This window comes from Miniopterus natalensis, chromosome 3 (assembly GCF_054644295.1).
Source record: "Miniopterus natalensis isolate mMinNat1 chromosome 3, mMinNat1.hap1, whole genome shotgun sequence".
In the NCBI taxonomy this organism is placed as follows: domain Eukaryota; kingdom Metazoa; phylum Chordata; class Mammalia; order Chiroptera; family Miniopteridae; genus Miniopterus; species Miniopterus natalensis.
The window spans coordinates 1,025,766-1,047,963 of NC_142083.1; the positions used below are offsets into that span (position 1 = coordinate 1,025,766).

A 22,198-nucleotide genomic window follows, 5' to 3' on the forward strand; every position below is an offset into this window, starting at 1 on the left:
GCCCAGCTGGACTCCTGGGAAATCCCAGGCCCTCTGAAGTACCTGCGGCTGTTTTGCTGACCTGTCACCACCTGCTCTGATCCTGCCCCTCCCCTGCCCTGCCCAGCGCACCCCCCACACCACGCACCTCCCTCTGCGCCCGTCTGAGACGTGCAAGCTGCCAGGTATGAATCAGATCCCTGGTTCAGAAAAAAAGTTACAGTGATTTTGGGGGGTGGGGGGCATTGAGAAGCTGCCAGGATGAGTAAGCCCATAACTGAAATTTTGGTGGTGCAGGCTCAAGGCACAAAATCACTCATCTGCCCAGGAGCGTGGTCCCAGAGCCACCCTGCTGTGCGCAACAGTGATGGACCCGAAGCAGCTGAGACTCGGCACTGCCCCCAGCGTGCTCTGGGAGCTGGTTCTTAGCTGAGTGTGAGCAACTCTTCATTCATTAACCAGTACTTTTTGTTTTTCAAAAAAGTGGAATTCTATACCCGCCAGGGCCCTCTGGGTGCTGGTTGCAGCGTGGACACTGGCTGCTCTGGCGGCCCAGCTGAGCCCACAGTGAAATTTCAGAGAGCCGCTGGCAGGAAAGATCTCTGAGATTTGGACAAAGGGCTTGCACTCGGCAGACTCGGGTATTTGCTACCCCCATGCACCCAAGGGAAGCTGACACCTGCAGTCCTCTAATTCATTCTTCCTTGAGCATTGCTTGAGCACCCACCGTGTGTAAACCACAGCCCCCACCTTTGATCGTGGGCGCTGTCGCTGCTCAGGGCACATGCCACGGGGGCCAAGCCTGAGGCCGGCTCCATAGATGGCCAGCAGGGTCTTGACATGGAAGCCCCGGTGCCCAGCAGCCCAGGTGCCAGCCTGCCCAGGTTCCTGCCAGCTCAGCAGGGCAGAAGGAAGGGGAAGGAGACCACTGTAGGGAAAAGTCCTTAAACAACGCTTGTTGTGCAATAACACCAAGAGCCGGACTGAGCTGATTTTGAAAGTTTTGGTTTTCATATTACTAACTCTAAGAGGATTTATTTTTATCTCCCATTAGGCCAATTAAAAAAAAATAGCAACAGGAAATTTGCATCCTGTTTATATTGTGGTGTAAGTATACAATGTATTTATATGTAATATGTGTTATATGCATTATAATGTATGTTGTTATTTAGAGAAGTGATGGAGTAACTCCGGTCTCGATATGGACCCGTTTACAGGATGAATAGTTATTTCTAAGAGTGATCTCAAATCCCTGGCTGGGGGCAGAGGAGGGCAGAAGATAGATATTTTAGTACTTTACAAAAATAAATATTTGCCAGCTACTCTTTTAGGAGGGGCCAGAGGTGATGATAAATGAAACAAATAATAGTATTTGGTGGCAACACTTATACTAATGAGAACTGCCATTCTAGAGAGTGAGAAAACCCTAAATCCAGCTAAAATCCCAAACAAAAGAATTTTCCAGCCTCTGAGCTCGTTTCTGAACCTGCTGACGTGTGGAAGGCGCAGAGTTGGAGGGGCCCGGGCTTGAACCCCACGCCGCCCTGTAGCCGTCGGTGGCCTCAGCAGATCACTCCGCCTGTCTGTGCATCAGCTCCTCCCCTGCACTCACCTGCAGCACAGGTGAGAGTCCCTGAGGAGTGTGAGGTCGTCATGCAGACTCAGTGAGGTGACGTGAAAAAGCTCTTGGCGCCAAGCAGGTGTACGAAACATGGCAATGCCCCCCCACCGCACTCCCTTGCCAGAGCTTTCGGAAACTGGTTTTGTTTGTTTGTTTGGAAGGGGTGGGGTGTTGTTTTAAGAGACTGACTCTTGCAGCCTAACTGTGTTTAGGAGGCAAGGGTTAGCAGATTATAGTTAGACTAATAATTGCGGTTTAATTCACCACGTTTTCGTGCTGAATTCTCGCATCACGGAGTCGTGTCTCTGCTCGCCGTGACTGTGGCCTGGCTCTGGGAGCTCGTCAGAGCCCTGACGTCCCCAGGGGTGATTAGTAACAGTGATCCCATCCGACGAGGTCATTTTCTGAGGAGGAGCCATGTTCTGCCTTTCTTTCCCGTGTATATGACTTTAAAACACAAAGCCAGATTTTACAAAAGCAAAATATTAGGCCAGGGACAGTGAGATGTTTACTCCTATATTAGGTATTTACTCAGCCCGTGCACCTTGCCCGGCTCGGCTCCAGGCTCCCGGGACCCAACAGGCAGGCATCCTGCTGCACGGGGCTCACACTCCAGTGACTTCAAACTGTCCTGATGCGCTGGGTCCTGGTGGCACTTTACAGCGAGGCCACTGATGGAGGCCAGCGGAGCTCAGCACAAGGACGAGAAAACCCGTGCGAGTAAAAAGAATCTGAGTCTCCTGAGTTCAGATTTCCAGGTCCAGCGGCCAACTGAACAATGACAGGACCCCTAAGATGCACTGAGCTCTTCGGGGTCACGGCGAACGGCCCGCTGTGGGATCGAGCACACAGAGCTCCCTTGCGTTTAGACCAGCTTTCTTGGCCACGTGGAATCGACTTTGTGGAAAGGCCTCCCGGGTACCTCTGGAGGCTCCGTGTTCAGTGGCAGAAACCTGAAACTGGAAAGCAGACCCTCCCTTGATGCAGAACATGGAACTGGTCGCGGGGATTTCAGGTCAACTCCCAGCCTCCCCCAGACTTCTCAGCCTAGATTCAGTTCCCTGCTCGCTCACGGACGGGGTACTTCTCCGAGCTCAGCTTCCTCTTCTGCAAACCGAGAAGCGGAGCGGCACCTGCCAGAGTTGCCTAACTGCTGAGCTCGCGCCCGGCTTGCATCAGGCCCATGCTGGCTGACCAGGTGGCCCTGCCCCCCCCCACCCCCCACCCCCCAGCTCAGTGGGGCTGCAGGCTCTTCACGTGGTTCCGGCACGTCCTTGAGCCTGCTCTGCCCTGCATTCAGCTGCCAGGTGAGGAGGGAGAGGTGCGTGTGGGCCCACATGCGCTTTGTGTTCTGGGCAGGCCAGGAGGGGCTTCGTGGCAGTGGTCCCGTGGCAGGTGTCCCATGGCAGTGGCCCCCTTGGCAGTGGTCAGGACCCAGTCTCGTGCCACACCTGTCTGCGGGATGCTGGGAAGTGTGGTCTGGATGCCCTGGGGAAGGAGGGAATGGAGTTTGGTCAACACTCGCCAACTTCACCTCAATACTTAATCCCGAAGGTTGTCGGAGGTTGAGGTAACACATAGAAACTCGCAGAGGCTCCAGATCAACAGGTATTAGCTCTGGGGTCCCATTGGCCCTGCTCCTAACTGGGCTGAGGCCTCTCTTCCTCGCAGCTCACCGTGGGTGGAGCAAAGGCCACGGGGGCGACTCCTGTCTTTATACTGTCTGCAGAGAGGGATCTAAGAGGAGAAGCTTTAGAGCTGGCCACGCCCTTGGTCCCATTTACCATAATCCAGGGTCGTTTTAGAAATATATCATGTGATTGAGGGGTGTGGGCGGGAGAAGAGGCCACCATAAGTTTACTTTATTATTAAATGATGCCGAATGTCTGTGACCTCTGAGAAACTGGGATTCACCAGACTGACTCACCCAGGTCGGTTCCCCAAGCTGCCAGAGCGGTTCCCCAAGTGCCAATCAGGTCATGCCAGCATCTGCTCAACATCTGCCCATCCCTCCATGAACTTCAGAACAAAAGCCAAAGGCCTTATGCAGGGTCGGCATCCCCCATCCCTCCCTCTCGGGTCAGCCCTGCCTCCCTCTCCAGGCTTACTCAATGGTTCTCCTCTCCTCCGTCCGTCCATCCATCCATCCGTCTGTCCGTCCATCTGTCCATCCGTCCGTCCATCCATCCGTCCGTCCGTCCATAAATCCGTCCATCCATCGCCAGCTATTTCTCTACTCCCAGTTGTAGTGACTGGGGACACCACAGTGAACAGGGCACTGCCCGTGGCGGGGATGGCATCCTAGCCCGTCCCTGGCCGCAGGTGCCTGCCTCCGAGGCTTGCTGTCCTCTGTGCTCCCCGCCAGCCCGGCCCACGGAGACCCGGGTACAGCCCTGCCCGGGCTGCTCCTTCGTGGCACCCTGTGCGTTCTCTACAGCACCCGGCCACCTGAAACGCCCTTTGGCTCATTGGTGCACATTTGTCTGCCTTCCTTGCCCGCAGTCCGACTCCCACAAGGACAAGGACCTTGTTTATCTGTCCCCATAGTACCCGCAGCACCTGTCTGCCCGGCACAAAGCGCAAGTGCAGTGAGTACGTGTTGGATGAATGACTTGCAGAAAGAAAGAACCGACAGGCGATGGCCCTGTGGCCCGGGGGACAGTGTGAGCTCCATCTGCCTCCCGGTAGCCTGTGCTCATCCCCCTCTGGTTTTGGTTTTCTAGGGAATGACACCCCTCCACTGGGCAGCTTTCCACAACCAGCCTCAGCACACCCAGATCCTGCTGAAGAAAGGGGCAGACCCCACCCTTGTGGACAAAGACTTTCAGACGGCCCTCCACTGGGCAGTGCAGGTAGGCCGGCCAGCGGCGCTCGCGGTGTCAGCCCTGGGAGGGGGCGCCGGGCACGGCCCTGACGCGGGTGTGGGGTTCCTGCTTCACAAAGGAAGACTCACGGTGTCCTCCCCCTCCATTCGCATCCCAGAGCGAAGAGCAAACCTGCCGCTTTGGAGGCTTTGGGGGCATCAGCTGTTGAGAAGAAACCCTGCCAAGGTGCAGAGGGGGCGTTATAGCCTATTGGGGAGAGCCTGCCTTGGCTGTCACACTCACACACACTCACACACACTCACACACACACTCACATACACACACACAGTCACAGTCACACACACTCACACACACACACAGTCACAGTCACACACACACACACTCACATACACACACACAGTCACAGTCACACACACACACACTCACACACACTCAAACACACACTCACACACACTCACACACACTCAAACACACACTCACATACACACACACACAGTCACAGTCACACACACACACTCACACACACACAGTCACAGTCACACACACACACTCACACTCACACACACTCACACACACTCAAACACACACTCACATACGCACACACAGTCACAGTCACATACACACACACACTCACACTCACACACTCATAGTCACACAGTCACATACACACTCACACACACACAGTCACATACACACACTCATACACACACACATACACTCACACACAAAAACACACAGATACAGTAACACACACAGTCACTCACAAACACACACATTTAGTCATACATACACACACACAAATACACACTGTCACACACACACACATTTCTATCTGCCCCCTCACGGCTCACAGTGCACCAGGATAAACCTCCTGAGATTTACTGAGAAAGCCCCTTCGAAGTCTAGACCACGACTCTTCTTCCTTCCCAACCCTCCAAAGCCGAGCGATCCCGGCGACCCTGACTCCACGCTGAACAATAGGGCCCATGACACCCCCCCCCCCCGTCACTCTCTCAACAGGGAGCCTGACTCAGAACACAACCAGCGAAGTCAGAGCGGGCCTCACAAGCACAGTCCCCAGAGGGAAAACAGAACAAGTGAAGGGGTGAAAATCACTGACAGTCCCCCAAGTGCTCTCCTCAAGGGGAATGAATGATTTAGATGATCGGTTCGCTGGGCACCTCTCAGCAGACCTGCCAGCCCGCCCGCCTCCTGATGCCACACACGGACACCCCCCTGTTAACTTCCATCAGCCGGGAGGGGCACCGTGCCGAGCAGCTGCAGGGTCCTTGCCGGGGGAATCTCTGCCCACCCACAGCAGGGGCACCCAGGTGTTTGCACAGGCCCCACACGGGCACCTGGTACTTTCAGGGTTGACATGTGCACCTGAGATCGGGGAAAAGGAAGTGATTTGCAAATTGCTCTGTTTTTGTCCCTTCAACCGTGGCTGCTGAGGGAGAGAGACTGTGAGGTGGGCTCCCCCACCTGCCTGGAGCACTGTCAGTGTCTGGCCAGGGTCCCCATAGCAGTGGCCCCATGGTGACCTGACTGGGCACCCAGGAAGTGTCCCACGTACGATGGCCGTCAGTGAGGTGAGGGGTCCCAGGCTCCAGCACTCTCTGTGTATTTACCCTGCCTGCTGCCTCCATGGCTCTGGGGTGGGCTCACGTGTGTGCACCTTGAGCAATCTTCCCGGGAACTCGGGCCCCCTTCCCTCAGCCACCACCGGCTTAGAGCTGCTGTCCTGGACCTGGCTGGGCGGGGAGTGGTCAGCAGATCCCCCCACTTGCTGCGCTGGGCTCTGGGGGTGGGAACCCCTGTTCTTATCCTCGGAGAGGCAAAACCAAAGGGCCGATGCACTCAACTCAGAAAGGGGAAGTTTGGCATCACAGTCCTGGCTTTGACCTGAGAGGAGCCGGCCACAGCTGCGTGACTGACCCCTCCGCGTGTCTGGGTGCGGTGGACACTGCGCCTGTGGCAGGCGTGTGAGGAATGATCTGGAAACTGGAGAGATTGCCCTTGTTATTGTGGCTCCTGGTTTCCTCCTGACGGCTTAGCTATCAGGCCCACACCTTCATAGTTTCTCTCTCCCAAATTCCAGGGCTTTTAACCAGCTGCACAGATTTCAGTCCCGTCCGCCCATAGAAGTAGCTGGAGAGTTTCGAACAAGACTGAAACCCAGGCGCACACCCCAGGGTTTCGGTCCAGGGCTCAGGGAGGAACCCAGGCCAGGGTGGAGCCCGGCACCCACGTCTTTTAGTTCCCCTGCCCCTCAAGGTGCAACGCGGCTGGGACTGAAACCACTGAGATCAATGAGTCCACGGCAATGGGCTAAAACCTCCCCCAGTCCCACCCGGGTATCTGCATGGTGACCACGGTTTTGTAGACATAACGCCTCCCTCGCTGACTTACTCGGTCGCTTTAAAACGCGTTCCTTGAGCGCCCCTGTGTGTGTGGCGTTAGGGCAAGAAGGTGAAGGGCAGACCCCTGCGGGAACCCCAGGGGTGGGGATTCCTTTGGGGAATTCGGGGCAGAAGGCGTCTGGGGCGGGGTGAGGACGGGGCGCCTCCGCTTGTGCAGAGAAGCTGTGACTGTGACGCTCAAGGGGCCCAGGGTCTTTCCTTCTTGTCTCTGCTCCGTTTACTTCCGATTCGCTACTTGTTTTATGCCCCACTTTCTCAAAGGATTTTAGTGACTAGGATTATAAATTATAAACTATAAATTAGGATTTCACCTGATTTATAGCGATGTGACCACCGCTGGACCATTTTGGTCGTCACGACGCCCCCGTCAGCACTCGCCCGCGTCGTCTCATTAACCTTGGAAAGAGCCCTGCCCGGTGCTCAGCGCCCAGCCTCCCGGGCGGCGATTCCCAACCTTCTCCATCCCACGGCACAGACACTACTTACTCCAAGTCTGCGGCTCACCAAAAAATACATCTTTTTGCCGATTTGACCAAAAAGTAGTTATAATTTCGGTTCACTCAGACTAGATGGCAATGGCTGTGCTGGCTGTTGTCATGTTTTTTATTTGACCATCTAAGAGAAAGGAGGCCGTGCCCCTGGCTAAATAGCCACGTGTTGCGTGTTCTAAACATCCTCGTGGCTCACAGGCGGGCAGTCGCTGCCCTGGAGCGCAGAGCAAGGCGACAGGGTTAGCGAGCAAGGCGCCCCCGGGGGCCCCGCCTTCCCTCCAGCTCCCGGTAACGTAAGTGCCCCCGGTCCCCTGATCACGGAGGACGACTCGGCTCCTACAGGAGACAGAGACGTCCGCGGCGGCCGGAGACGAGAGGGGATTTGTTGGCGGATGCACGGCCTTGTCTCCTGTTCGGAATTGTCTCTCCTGCTCTTAGCTCACGTGCCCAGAGAGGGGAGGGCGCTGGCTGTAGTCACGAGCCCCTCTGACTGTCTTCCAGAGCGGAAACAGGGCCCTGTGCTCCATCATCCTGAGCCACCACCGGGGCCCGTCCATCATCAACTACGACGACGGGAGCGGGAAGACCTGCATGCACATGGCTGCGGCCGCCGGCTTCAGCGACATCATCACCGAGCTGGCCCGAGTCCCCGAGTGCAACCTGCAGGCGCTGGACGTGGACGACAGGTACCCGCGGGGCACTCAGAGGCGCCGGGGACTGTTGCTCACGCTCCCCAGAGGTCAATCCCGGCAGGAAGGACGTGCTTACGGGGCTGTCCTGTCCGAGTCCGTCTTTACCGCCAGCGCCATCCACACATGCGCCCGTGACGGTCAGGGCAGGGGGACAGCGCTGCGGCAAGACGCCGGGCGTGCCGGCGCCGGGTTTTCTCTGCCAAGCGTCCCCTGTTCTCAGACGGCTTCTGTCTGTCAGCTTCCTGCCCTGTGAACCTTTTGTTCTTAACAGCAAGTTCTCTTTTTTCTTCATTCCTGGATTATGTCATAAAATCAACAGGGCTTGTTATCCGGACACGAGCGTGTGACAAAGGCTTTGTGCTCAGAACTGGATGAGCCCTTATTAGGGGTTTGTTTTCGGTTGTGGAAAAGGTGTTGGTGCCAAAAAGGAAGCTGGCTCCCAAAAGTGGGGAGATGCAGCTCAGGGCGATGAACCGCGGCCCGGAGGCGTGTCCCCCGTCGGGGTCCCCCGTCCCCCCACCCAGGGCCCTTCACCCACGGTCGGCGTCGGACTTTCAGTTAGAATGTTACCCGACCTTTGTTCAGGGGCGGCCCTGGGTCCCGGGAAATGGAAAAACTCAGCGAAGGACAGGGGACTGGCTATGAACGTGAGGCGCGTGTGCTGCGGACGGTGCCGGGTGTGTTCCGTTCATCTCGTCTGAGAGTTTTCATCGGTATTTTTCAGAGAGAGCGGAAGGGAGAGGGAGGGGGGGAGAGAGAGAAACGTCGATGTGAGAGAGACGCACCGACTGGTTGCCTCCCACGTGGGCCCCGACTGGGGCTGGGGATCGAGCCTGCAACCGAGGTACGTGCCCTTGGCCGGAGTCAAACCCGGGACCCTCCGTTAGCGGGCCAGCGCTCTAACCACTGAGCCCACCAGCCAGGGCTGTGACGTGTGGTTTTTTTACCTTCTTTTATTAAGGAGAAAAATTAGCCACGTATTCATCCTAATTTCAGAGGCCACACGATACCCCCGAGGCCTGAAATCCTCGTAACACAGGGAAAAGCTTCGCAAGTTGCGCGTAGGCCTCAGGATCCGGAGGCGGTTGGCCTGCCGACCTTGGAAGCAGAGCTCCCGGGAGAGCAGGAGGGGATCCCGGGCGGGCGGGAAAGCGCGAGGACCTCAGCCGCCCGGCAGGAGAGCCCACGACCCAGAGGGGGGAGGAGGGCGCACGTTTTAGACGACGGGCTGGGGAAGAGCCTGGCTGCTTCGAAACACTTGTAGAACCAGCTCTGGAGAGAGCGTCTCCCGTTTTTTATCGTCGCACCCGAGCAAAGAAAATCCAGTTCCCTGGGCCTCGGGGACGGAAGTGAAACCAGAAGAGAGAAAAGCGCAGGAGGCAGGGCTAGGAGGGTTCGAGGCACGGCCAGGTCTGGGGCCTCATACCTGCCGCCTCGCGGCCCGGCCCGCCCTGATTTGTCCCCATGTTCAGCCCCGGCAGCTGCACCTCGCTTTGAGTCGTTAGGCCGGTGTTGGAGGGTTTTTCGGAACGCTGCTGGGCTTCCGTGCTGTGAGCGGCCGCGGGCGCCGTGGCTTCCCTTTCCCGCTTCCCTTTCCCGGTGGAGAGAAAGTTTTGTGGAAAGGGAAGAAAAATAAGGCAGTGATTTTTGAAAAAGGGGATGCGGGAACGTGGGAGGGGCTGGTCCTCCTGGGTATTAAATCACGTCGTGAATCTGTGACATTCGAGGCACAGCGGCGCTAGCCCAAGGCGGGTGGCACAGACGCAGGACACAGGAGTAGCTCGTGGAGTTTAAATGCCCGCATTGCCTCGGCGGTGAGGTCCCACCTCCCTTCCGTCCCAGCTCGTTTGCCCTCGGGAAGGACCGTCTCCCCCGAGTTCTCCTGACGCACTTCTGGGCATCTCCAGGGAGCGTCTCCTTGTCCCGTAAATCACTCCCTGGCCACTGATCCCTCGGCCAGCGCTGCTTTCTTGTTCCCATCGGCCCCGGCAGCCACAGGCCACCTCATCACTGCCGCTCGCCTCTCCGAGTTTCCCCTCGGTCGCGAGCCCTGACCCCACTCCTCCCCGTGACAGCTGAGACCCGTCCGCCTGGCAGGAGGCCGCCTGAGCTGCGGCTCCTGCAGGGCCGGGGGCTTAGAGGGAGGAACTACGGCCGAGGGGACCCGAGACTGGAGCCTGCAGGCTGCCCACGGACTCCGTGTGCCTCAGGTAGACGATCTCTGCGCTCCCCTTGTTTCTCTGGGAACCGACGTAAGTTGGAGCCGCTGTTGTAAAGGAGCATTTCGCAGGGCCCCCAGCAGACTGCCACGTGTCACCACCACGAACAAGACTCAGAGCCGTCCCGTCTCCGGCTCAGGCTGTCTCTGTAAAGCCGTCTCCCAACCCTAAGCTCTGGCAGCCGGTCGCTTCCCCCCGACGGCCTGCCGTGTCCGGGTGCGTCCTGCGTGGGCACGGTCGGGACGTCGTGCTTTGAGGCTGTCTCGCCGGCAGGCTGCACCTGAGATTCCTCGGGCAGCAAGCGGGTCCTCTTCGTGGCTGAGCCTGTCCCTCCGCGTGGACGGGCTCGTTGTTTACGCGGCTCCCTGTTGAAGGACCTCAGGTTGTCTCCGGTTTGGGGCAATTATGAATCATGCTGCTATAAGCGCTCACGCCCGGGTGTCCGTGCGCGTCTGTGTTTTCATTTCTCTGGCTGATTAGTGCCCAGGAGCGAGGCCGCTGGCTCACACGGTGAGTCCGTCTTTAGCCGCGGGGGGAACCGGCGCCGCTTTCCCGAGGGGACGGTTCCGTTTCTCATCCCCACCAGCCACGTGCCGGCCTCGCAGCTGCTCCGTCTCCACCAGCACTTGGTGTCACCGGGTGTTTTTGTTTTTGTTTTTTGGGTTTGTAATGTTGGCTGTTTCCATAGTCACGCCGCGGTGTCTCGTGTGGTTTTCATTTGCGTTTCGCTGAGGACAGATGTTCCTGACACACTGTCATGTCCTCAGTTACCACTCAGGCATCTTTGACGATGGGTCTGTTCTGATCTCTTGCCCATTTTCAAAATGGGCTTGTGTGTTTTCTTACTTAGTCTTGAAAGATTTTATATATTCTGAATATAAACCCTTTGTTGGATACGCGTTTGCAAATATCTTGTCCAAGTCTCTGGCCTTTTCCCCCCATTTTATTAAGAAAATACTGGTTTTACGTTTTAATAAAGCCTTAAATACTGATGAATATATATTTACCTTCTGGCTGAGGAAGGACTTTCTAAGCATAAGTCATAGAAACAAAAGAAACAAAAAAGGAGAGGTAATTAAATGTATTTAAAAAAATTTGTGAAAAATCACTAAAAACTTAAAAGTCAAGTAGCAACCTACAGAAAACGTTTGCATGCGCGTATCCAATAAAAAGACTGATGCATTTAATGCGCACAAAGCCCTATAAATTGCTAAGGAAAACCAATAATCGAATAAAAAAGTGGGCAAGGCACTGAGTCATTTCAATGAAGGAACTCGAATGGCAAATAAACATATATTTCAAAAGTTCACCCTCACTATTAATTAAGTACATGCAAAAACACAGCCGCCCACAGCGAAGTGTCACTTTGCCAGTCTGCCTACGACCCGGCCAAGATGTTCTGAGACGGTGCTGACGCTCGGTGTTGGAAGGAGCCGGGACCCGGCGGCAGGGCCAGCAAGTCTGTCCTCCTAGACGGCAGGTCGGCGTGAAGCATGAAGAGACTTAAAGTTGGCCCCCCCTTTGCCCCATCCCTTCCTCTTCTAGGAGATTCTCGGTTAGGCCAGGAAGGCGGAGGGCCAGGGGAAGCAGACTAGAGGAGGGGCGTCCCCCGCGAGAACACCGTCGCCCCGAAGCCCCGTAACACACGCCGTTTCCGCAGACGCAGAAACGCGCCCTCCCGGGGGCCGAGCCGCCCGACCCACCCCCCTTCTCATCACTGTGTGGTCCCTTCCCGTGGTTCCCAGGACACCCCTGCACTGGGCGGCCGCCGCGGGCAAGGCGGAGTGCGTGCGGTCCCTGCTGGACCTGGGCGCGGACAGCAACCTGCGGGACATCAACGAGAGCCCGCCCCTGGCCTACGCCCTGTGCGGGGGCCACGCGGCCTGCGTCCGGCTCCTCTCCCGGGAGAGCAGGTGAGCTCAGCGGGCGCACGTGTGTCTCGCCCTCTCTGAGGTCGACGGGGGGGGGGGGGGGGGGGTGAAATTGTTTAAACGACTGAGGCGCCAAACCAGCTATAGCTTGGGGATCGGGTTTGCCGGCATCTAAGCCCAGGGACCTCTTTTCGACTCTGGAGCAAAGTGAGAGCAGCCAGCCCGATTCCAGCAGCCTAACATTCAGGGGACTTTTTTTTTATTTAAGATTTTTAAAATTGATTTTTAGAGAGAGAGAGACATTGATGCGAGAGCCAAGCACCCATCAGCTGCCTCCCGATGCCCCCAACCAGGAACGGAGCCCACTAGCCCCAGCACGTGCCCCGACCGGGAATCGGAGCAGCGACCTTTCCGCGCACAGGATGACGCCCAGCCATCCCTGGCCCTTCCTGCCGGGTCCCATTCTAACCCACTCGCCTGCACACACAGTTTAGTACGTCTTGCTTTGGCCCTTTGGAAACTATTGGCTCACTTAGTTATGAATATCTTCCCAGTTACACATCTCATTATATAATATCCAAAGATCACACGGCCCTGGCCGGGGACTCGGTGGGTTGGAGAATCGTCCCCTGCACCGAAGGGTCTCAGTTCAATTCCCGTCAAGGCCTACCCCTGGGGTTTGGGTTCGATCCCCAGTTGGTTGGAAGGCAGCCAGCTGATGTTTCTCTCACATGGATGTTTCTCTCTCTCCCTCCCTCTCTCTTCCTCTCTCTCTAAAATCAATAAAATCTAAAAATTCAATTGAATTTTAAAAAATTCAATCATTAGAGTATAACAAAAAATCACGTTTGTTAATGTCATCCCTAATATCACCCCAAACCCGAACATCACCCCTGGAACTGTCGGAAAAGCTTCACGTGTCAGGGAGCTGCCAAGTGCACTGTGTGCGGTCATGTTTTCCAAAATTCTAATTTTTGCTCAAAAGCTAGACTTCTGTCATGGGCAACAATGACTGTTGATTGTTTACCTTGAAACGACAGGCTCCCTTTGTTCATTTTTGAGGAAATTTCTGCAGCTGCCCCGCTTTTCATACCCATGTGTGTCTGTAAGTCACAGAAACGGTGTCCCTGTGAAAACGTGTCCGGTTCAGCCGGCCGGGCGCCCCTCAAAGCAGCCGCCATACTTGAATCTAGGGTAGAATTGCTTATGAGCACTTCCTGTTCTGTCAAAAAACGTATCCTCAAGGATCAATATTTAATAGAAGTAATAACCTTTACTGGGCATTATTAAGTTAAATGGCAATTTTTATCATGCAAGTCCAGTGGGGCTATTGTCTGGATTTGTGCCAAGTGGCCCACAGTTTCCCCCCCTGTCTCTGTTGCACCCTTGGTCCAAAAAGCAGCCGAGTGAAAAAGACCATCCCATCCCGACATTATTACAAATATCGTTTTAACCCCATGAAACCCCTAAAGACTGTCAGGATCCCCTCCCTAGGGTTCGGTGGCCCACACTTTGAGACCCACTCGCCTGAGTCACAACCTGGCACAAAGGCAGGTGCTGCTGTGGCATGAATTACACAGGGACACGTCTACAGAAGGAAACTTGAGAAAATGTTAGCGACCCCCTGGGGTTCGTTCTCTCGGGTTGGGCGTCCGGAAGTTGTGTTCGATATCTCAGAAAGCCCGCTGGAGGGTGAGAGAGGAACCTAAAAATATCTTCATGGGAGTAAAGAGTCGCTGCCCGGCCGTGGGACCTGCAGAACAAACACTCAGTCCGTGCGGCCAAAATAAGTGGTGTTTTTCAGAGTCCGGATTCCAGCGTCTGGCCCTGAAGAGTCCTCTGCAGGCCGGCTGTCGGGCCTGCTCGCGGGTCAGGTGTCACCGTTTCCTTGACCTCAGAGAGCGCGAAGTCGCTTGTGGCCTCAGGAGAGAGTAACAAAATTTTCCGAGGAGCAAAAGCAGAAGCGGGCGGAGGGGGAACTCCGCGGAGGAGAAGAGCCGAGGCCCCGGCCGCGCCGACCTTTCCTCCTTGGAAGCCGCCTGCCCCTCCCGGCGCCCACTTTCCTCCGCCCCCCTCGGCCTTCACGCCTCCTCTCCTGCAGCGACGCCCAGCCAGAGCTGCTTCCCTGGGCCCCCTTTAGTACACTTTGCTAAAAAGCATTTTTTTCAATAGGAAATTTAGTGAAAACCGAAATGGAAACAAAACCCACACAAACAGCAAAGAACGGGCAGGCTTCCTGCGGTGGACAGTGTCGGGCTCGGCCCAGGTCTCCCGGGTCCCCGTCGGAGCCTCCGAGGCCACAGCCCCCCTGACACCCCGCCCGCCCCGGCCCAGCGGGTGCAGCTCGGGCGCACCTTGGCCTTCACCTCCCTGAGGGAAGCTGACCCCACCCGCCCGCCCTGCCCGCCTTGGACGTGAGGACAGGACTGCTCCAGGCCATTTTCAGCTCTTTTTCCCTGGTGAAAACATCATCTAGGGGTAGATTGTGAAAGGATGAGTCACAGGGAACAAGAGGAATGAGGCTAAGACGTGTCTGGCCGGGAGAGAATGGACCCCCTCAAGGGAACTCTGACCAGACCAGCGAGTTCCTACCTTTTCCATCTCGTGTCACATAAACTAATTACTAAAATTCTGCAGCACACCCAAAAATACATTTTTTTTGCCGATCTGACGAAAGAAACAGATTTAACTTTGATTGATTTATACCTGGCACATGTTGTTGTGTTGGCTGTTGTCATTTTTTTTAAAAAAAAAACCACGTTTTTATTGATTTCAGAGAGAGAAAGGGAGAGGGAGAGAGAAAGAGAAACATCAAGATGAGACAGAAACATTGATCGGCTGCCTCCCGCGGGCCCCCTACCGGGGCTGGAGCCCGCAGCCTGGGCAGGTGCCCGGACCGGGAGTGGAACCAGTGACCTCCCAGCTCATGGGTCAACGCTCAACCGCTGAGCCAGGCCAGCCGGGCAGCTGTTGTCCTGTTTTTATTTGATAATCCAGGGAAAAGAGGTCAATGCCCCTCACTAAACAGTCAGGCATTGCGTGTGTTAAACATTCTCGCAGGGCACCGGTTGAAAGTCACTGCTCTGGAAGCAGGTCCGGAGTCCAGGCGCATCACCTTGACTGGAGAGGGCTTAGGTGTCTGAAGGACCTGAGACATCCCGACATCCCAGACGGGCGGACTGGACGGGGGTCTGGGTCAGAGGTGTCGCTGGCACTCGCTAACCTCACGTCTATCCCTGTTATTTTATAGGACGGAGCCTGCTCGGCCCCCGCCTTCCCAGAGCGGCAGGCCCCCGAAGAGGGAAGGGCGATTCGGCGTGCTCAACCAGATCTTCTGCAAGAGCAGGAGAGGAGAGCCGAGGGCCTCCCCGAAGGATCCCAGCGGGGACGGCCCCGGGGGGGAGCACAGCTCGGAAGTCGATGACATCATCACCACCTTCGACAGCATCGTGGATACCAACTGCCAAGAACAGCCTGGGGACCGGGTGGCTATGGTTGACTTTAAAAAGAGGACCCCAGAGAATTCAAGGTACCTCTTGCCAGAGAAGAAGCCGGTGGCCCGTCAGGGGCTTCCACCAATCAGAACGCAGAGCCTCCCGCCCATCACCCTGGGCAGTCACCTCCTGATGGCCTCCCACGGGGCTCCTGCCCACGTGAGCCTGGGCCCCGGCACCCAGCACGTGGCCCCGAAATCTCAGAAGAGCCGCAGCGAGCAGGATTTACTGGACAACAGGACTGGCGGCCCGGCCCTGCTGGACCAGCCCTGGAGAGGCGACTGCGGCCAGGTGCTCCGCAAGGCGTGGACCGGGTCTCCCGCCGAGAAGCTGCTGGACAGGTTGCTCGCCGGCAGGTCCAGGTACCAGGAAGTCCTGGGGCCTCGGCACCTTCCTCACCTGCGTGACCTGTCATCAGGTAAAGTCCTGGCTTCTTGCTTCCTGCTTCCCGGCAGGTCTCTGAGGACCTGTCTCAGGTTCTGGTTTGGAGCCTGGAGGGTGGGGCCAGAGCCAAGGAGGTGAGCAGTCGGTCTCCTTTCTTCCCTGAATCCACCCGATTCGAGACCTCCGGGCTGTGGACACGTCCTGTGCCCCCCACCCCCACCCCACGAGAGCAGTTCTAAGAGACGCCTGAGTCTTCTCACCGACCCGGCAGCCGTGGGGGCTGGCATGTCAGAGCAAGGAGATTACTATTTCCATTTGAGAGGATTCTTCACGGGGGGGTGTCCCTGAGGGGCTGACTGGTTTGTGTGACTGTTTCACATCAGTCGGTCCATCCCCATTGCAGACCTGCTGACCGTGGCCATGCCTCCTACATTCGTGTGTGGAAAGGGAACGCGCCCCACGCCCACGGTTCAGGGCTCCCCATGTGCAGTTAGGGGGCAGCTCTCCTTCCCGCCTCGTCCCCATTCCTCAGTCCCCCATCCACATTATCAATGTCATTAACTTTTGTCTATTTTTCCAGAGATATTTTATATACACACATATATATTTATATGCATTAAATATGTATATATCCCCCCTTTTAAATAAATGTATCACACTAAAGAATTTTACATACATAAAAATACATATGTATGTATTTGCCCCCTTTTAAAGAAATGCACCACACTGAAATGGATTTTTATCTTAAAGATGGCCCGTGGGTGACGGGTGTACACCGGAGACTGGGAGCACTGCCCTAGAGCAGAGGCTACAAAATTCTCCCGAGATGGGCTTATTACCAGCGCATCGCGTTTGTTTTCAAGCGATAATTGCTGATATCTAAAAATAACGACGTTTTGCACAAAAATCTAAAATTCTAGCTTCTCTTGAGAATTTGAAAAATCTGGCAAGACTGCGCCCAAATCCTCACTTGGGAACATCGGGCCGACCTGAGGGCCCAGAGCCCCTTGTACCCCACGCGGACGTCACTATCCTGGGTCCCGCCCAGTGGACTCTGCTGTCGAGTCAGTCGATCTTTCTCAGTGTTTCCCTGTTGTCTTGTCTTACGGCAGGGTTTCGGGAAAATGACACACCTCCCTCTTTTTCATTTATCTTTATTGTTGAAAGTATTACAGATGTCCCCCTTTTCCCCCCATTGACCCCCTCCACCCTCCTCAGGCCCCCTCCCCGGGCCTGTCCACGGGTTACGCATATATGCACGTCAGTTCTTTGGTTAATCTCTTCCCGCTGCACATCCCCTTCCCCCTTGAAGCCATATTTTGGTTAAAAGTGGAGGAATGAAAGACCAAGAGGGGGCTGTGTTTTTTCAGCAGCAGCAGGAGCCTGGCTTCTGTCACTGACTCACGTGTGCCCGGGCCCCTCACACATGCTGATTCGTATCTAGCACAGGACGGACGCGGCTGAGCCCACGAGGCTGTTCCCTGGAGTCTGGGGAAGCTCCACTCGAAATTTGACTTCCTGCACCAAGGCCTTTGGCCGGCGGCCCGGGGCCCGCTTTTGCTTTTTTCGGTGAAGGACGGGGAGGGAAGAACTGAGTTCATCATCTTTTGACGCCGAGTGGTCTCCAGGGCTTTGCCCAGCCTGCTTTCTGGGGTTCGTCCCGCCCCAGCTAACACGCTCTCTTTTGAAAATCCTTTTAAGTTTTTGAGAGTCTTGTTCTTTTTCTGTTTCCAAAACAGCCTTGGGTCATCTTTCCTTTTTTTGCCTAGAACACACTTTGTTATTTTTATCATTTGGGTAAACACAAGATACCGGTGTCCAGACCCACCTTCTAGAGACCAGACAATGAACTCATGTAAAGGACACAGATGCATCGATGACAGTCCTTCAAAAAGCTTAGACTTTTGTGATTTACTTTCCCTATAAGTTGCAAGTGCACATCAACCCAGAAAACTTTTATTTGGTTTCCTTTAAATGCTGTGCAATTGTCAAGGGAAAACAAAAAATATATAAACTGGTTAGCTGAGTGATCTCAATGCCATTGACATTTAAAAGAATGGCAGAGACTATTCCATTGTAACGGCCGATGGTCTTATTAGACACACTCTGTACTAACACGTGTGTAATCCTGTGAGTGGTCACCAGTCACAAGTTACCGTACAGTTCAGCTTTAATGATTTCACGTCCTTTCTTTATTTTTCTATATTTGTTTTTATTGGCTTCAGCTGCCTGTGACAGAAACCCAAGGGAACAGTGGCTTAAACAACGTAGAAGCTCACTGCTGTCGTAGGAAAGATGTCTGAAGTGGGTTGTTTCCAGGGGTTCAACCGCTCCATGATCACTGGAGACCCAGGGTCCCTCCCTCCGTGGGCTCCGTCGCTTAAATACAGGGTGTTCCCCAAAATGTACACACACACACGTTGAATAGTTATGAAGGCAGTGTTTATTAAGATACATTTCCTTTTCAAAATTGAGCCATCAGCTGTTAAAGTGCGTGTACATTTTGGGGGGACGCCCTGTATGTGGCCTCCATCCTTCAGAGCGTTTCACGGGAGGAAGGAAGTCGGGAGAGGGAAGAAGTGAGGCCCCCCAGCTGAGTCAGCTCCCGGCCAGAAGGCACCTTCCGTTCAGTCCCACTCGCCCGCTTTTGTCTCCTGAGCCAGAACCTGCCTCACGCGGTCGGCGTAGCTGCAAGGGAGGCTGAGAACCGTAGTCTTGAGAACTACAGGGCGCGTGGCTGTCCATCCAAAATGGGATTTTTGTTCCTAACAGAGAAGAGAGGCCAGGCGTTGGCTGGAGAGCTAGGATTCTGTTCCATGTGCCTCCTAAGATGTCTGATATTATTTGAAAGAAAAGGAAGTTCAGTGAACTTGGTTTAAGGGCCGGCTTCCGTTTCCCGCTGAATGAGAAAATTCCCGGGTTGAACCGCAGCGTAGCAGAGAAGGAGACGCGGAGCCTGCGAGAGAACCTGAAGTTCCGAGGGAATCTTAAACGACTCCTGTACCTCTGTTGAAGAGTTTATTTTTTCCACCGGTGTTTTCAATGCTGATAACCAGGAGCCATTCTGGGCAACTGAGTCACGATTAAGAAAACTCTCCCGAGAACCCGCAGCTAGTACCCGAGCTTTCAGGGACACGGATCTGCCAAAATGACCGTGCGTCCGACTTCAGATCGATTTTCTCCCCTCGTGTTTGGGTGCGAGATTCCATGGTGTTTTAATGGAAGGACCTCCGTCGCTCACTCGCTCATTCAATGGCTACACAGCGTCTATAATCCTCATTTATCGAGAGCCAGCACCTCCAGGGGCTAAGGGTCTGAAGCCAGGCTGTCTGGGTTCGGGTTCTGCCTCCACCACTTAATCACTGCTGCTTAATTTCCCCTCTGTCTTGTCTCCTCACCTGAAAAATGGGAGGAGACACCTATCTCTTCGGAGCTGGGTTGCCGTTCAGACGAAATGCGTGGATGCGGCGACTTGAACGCAGCACTATAGACGCGCACACCGGCCACGTTTCACTGTGGCCGGCCAGGTGCCTCGGGCACTGACCACACGACGTTTGCTTTAAGGGTGATGAAATAAGCGTCACCGGCCCGTTCGCTCTGCGATCTGGTCGTCTGCCAGCTGCTCTGCCCGGTATCCCCGGGAGCCACGCTTCCCAGCCTCCCTTGCCAGCTGCTTCCAGGCTCTTCGGGCCACGTGCCAGGAGACACGGCTGGGAAAGAGGAACAGGAGGGGGGAGCCGTGTAGTTCTACGCAGTGTCCCTCTGCTTGCTGTGGCATCTCCCTTGGGGGCTCCTTCTCCCAGCTCCCTCCCCAGGGCCCCCCCTCTGTGGTCCAGCTCCCGGGAGTTTCTGGGCCTTGGTAGGACCGCCCCCTTGCCTCGCCCTGCAGCCTCGAGGTGGTGGCGTCTTCCTGCCGGGGCTGCTGTCTGGGTCGCCCTCCGCCCTGCCCTGTGCTGTGTTTGGCTTCTCAGCTTTGCCAGCACCAGTATAACCAGCTGTTTGTATTAAATCCCCTCTGTCTTGTCTCAAAGACCCAGAGAGGTCTCTGTCTTCCTGGATGACCCCTGATTAATCAACAAGACATGTCCTGTCTCCAGGCGACAGTTCCTTACCCTCCGGATCCCGCGCCGGGACCGTTTTGTTTCATGGGGCCCTTTCCAGTTAGAACTCACGCGGCCTAGAAAAGTAAAACTGATTTGTCCCAAGTGTTACAACCCATTTGTGACGTATTCAGAACTTGAACCCAGCCCTCCTACGTGGGAAGGTATCACCGTGGCCACGAACTTCTCTCTTCAGTTCCCAGGTCCAGCCGGTCAGCATGCTCACCAATTCATCACCTGCGATGCGATTTTCTTAGAAATTACATTGTCGTCCCTGAAAGGAAAAGGTTTCCCTGCCCGTGGATGTTATGTCTGTGGACATTTCTAACCCAACCGGAAGTGGTGTTTTTAGAGCCGCCGAGGCCTCTGGGCCACAGCTGGCGTTTTCGTTAGCGTCTGTCGTCGCAGCTTTGTCAGCCCGGGCGGGTCGGCTCGGCTGCTCTGTGCCCCGGGCGCCCGTGTGTGCTGCGCAAGCCAGACGCGGCGAAGCGACTGGGTGCTGTCAGTCCCGGCACCGCAGCCCCGCTCGGACGTGGCCAGAACTTCAGGCTTCCTCCTTCCTCGCCCTGGGCCGGCAGGCATGAGGGGCTCGGAGCGGCTGCCTTCGCGTCCCTGGCCCAGGTGCCCGGCGCTGCACCAGCGGCCCTGCGTTTTCCTGCGACGGTTGGTGCCCAGCGTTTACCGAGACCGGTCAGTGCGCTGGGCGGAGAGGGGGGCCGAGGCGCTTTCCTGATGGAGGACCCGGCGCCACCCGCCGCGGCCGCCCAGCAGCCTTCAGAGAAAATGCAACAGAGGCCCCGGGGCGGCGGCTGCCCGCCTGGTCGCTCACTGGCCTCCACGGGGAAAGCAGGAGCCTGCTGGGTCCCTCGGAGAACGTCCTTCCGCGGGAGGTCTGGGCCCTCCCAGCAGGACCGCACCTCCCCCGGCAGGTCCCCCTCCGTTTAACCCCCCAGGGCTCCGCGTCTCCGGGGCAGAGGCAGGCAGAGCCCCCGCACGCGGCCTCCCCCCACCCCGGCCTCCGCACCTGCCGGGCTCCCCCCTCCTGTCCCCTGGAGCAGCCCCAGTTCCTCCAGCGCCTCCCTGTTCCTCCACATCCCCAGCTTTTTCCCTCCGTGCCATCCTTGCAGCTGTTGCTTTTACCTTCCGCTGGCTGTGCGCTTGACAGATTCCTGCCCTCTTTGAAGAACCAGCGCAGAACTCACCTGGGTTAAAAATCCCCCTGGCCTCGCACCTCTGGAGGAGTCGTGACTCCTGCTCACTGTTCACCATGAAAGGCCAGCTCCACCCCGCGGGGCCTCCTCTGGGCCGTGAGCTAGTACCAACCGCAGCAAGGAGAGTTTTCACCCCAGTCTAGAGGTAGACAGAGGGAGGCACAGAGAGGTCAGCCTACCTGCCCAAGGTCACAGAGCTGGGAGGAAGTGAGGTCTAGGGGACTGAGACACCTTAAGCTCCCGGGGCCCTCTCGCCTCTGCAATGCCCTCGCCGCACTCCTGGGCCTCAGAGACACCCCTTACTGGTCTCTCCCAGGCATGCCCTGCGAGCCCTGCGCGGGCGCCTCGCCTCCTCTGAGCTCTGGACTCAGGAACGGCGTGACCAGGCAGCAGACGAAGGTCGAGTTTATTTACGTGTTTAAGATTAGTCTCCTCCATTCACTCTGGGTCATCCATGTACATGGGAAAACCTCTCCTGCCTTCTCGCTGGAGGACAATGCTGCTTGACCCTCTCCCCCCAGCTGAACACGCCCCAGAGGGGCCCGCAGCACAGAGGGAAGGCTCTGGGCTGTGCACAGCTCCACGCTGTCTGACCGCCAGGGTCAACAAAGTCGACCTCCCTCTCACCTCCCTCACCCCTGCCGGCCCCTCCTGCCCCCTTCTCCCAGCCCGCCAGCACTGCTTCGGCTCCTGGGAAGGAGGGATAGCTTGAGTTTTAGGGTCAGACAGACCTGAGTTGGAGCCCAGGCTCTGTCACTTCCAGTGTGTGACCTTGAGCACTTTCGAGAATTCCCTCAAGCGACAGTGTCTGTGATGACGGTGATAATAACAGAGTCTGCCCCACAAGGGACAGTGATTATCGGGATTGCAGGAGATTACGCCTGCGGT

The 22,198-nt window shown here is 56.1% G+C and overlaps 1 protein-coding gene across 1 annotated transcript in view; it reads left to right on the forward strand.

Annotated features, from left to right (window-relative positions):
* ANKRD55 (ankyrin repeat domain 55) overlaps window positions 1–22,198 on the forward strand; it is a 51,542-nt gene that overhangs the window by 24,598 nt on the left and 4,746 nt on the right. The window contains exons 6-9 of the mRNA XM_087815038.1: window positions 4,324–4,452; window positions 7,841–8,025; window positions 11,996–12,163; window positions 15,372–16,033. Of these exons, the coding sequence (XP_087671164.1) occupies window positions 4,324–4,452; window positions 7,841–8,025; window positions 11,996–12,163; window positions 15,372–16,033 (1,144 nt within the window). The remainder of the gene's footprint in view (window positions 1–4,323; window positions 4,453–7,840; window positions 8,026–11,995; window positions 12,164–15,371; window positions 16,034–22,198) is intronic.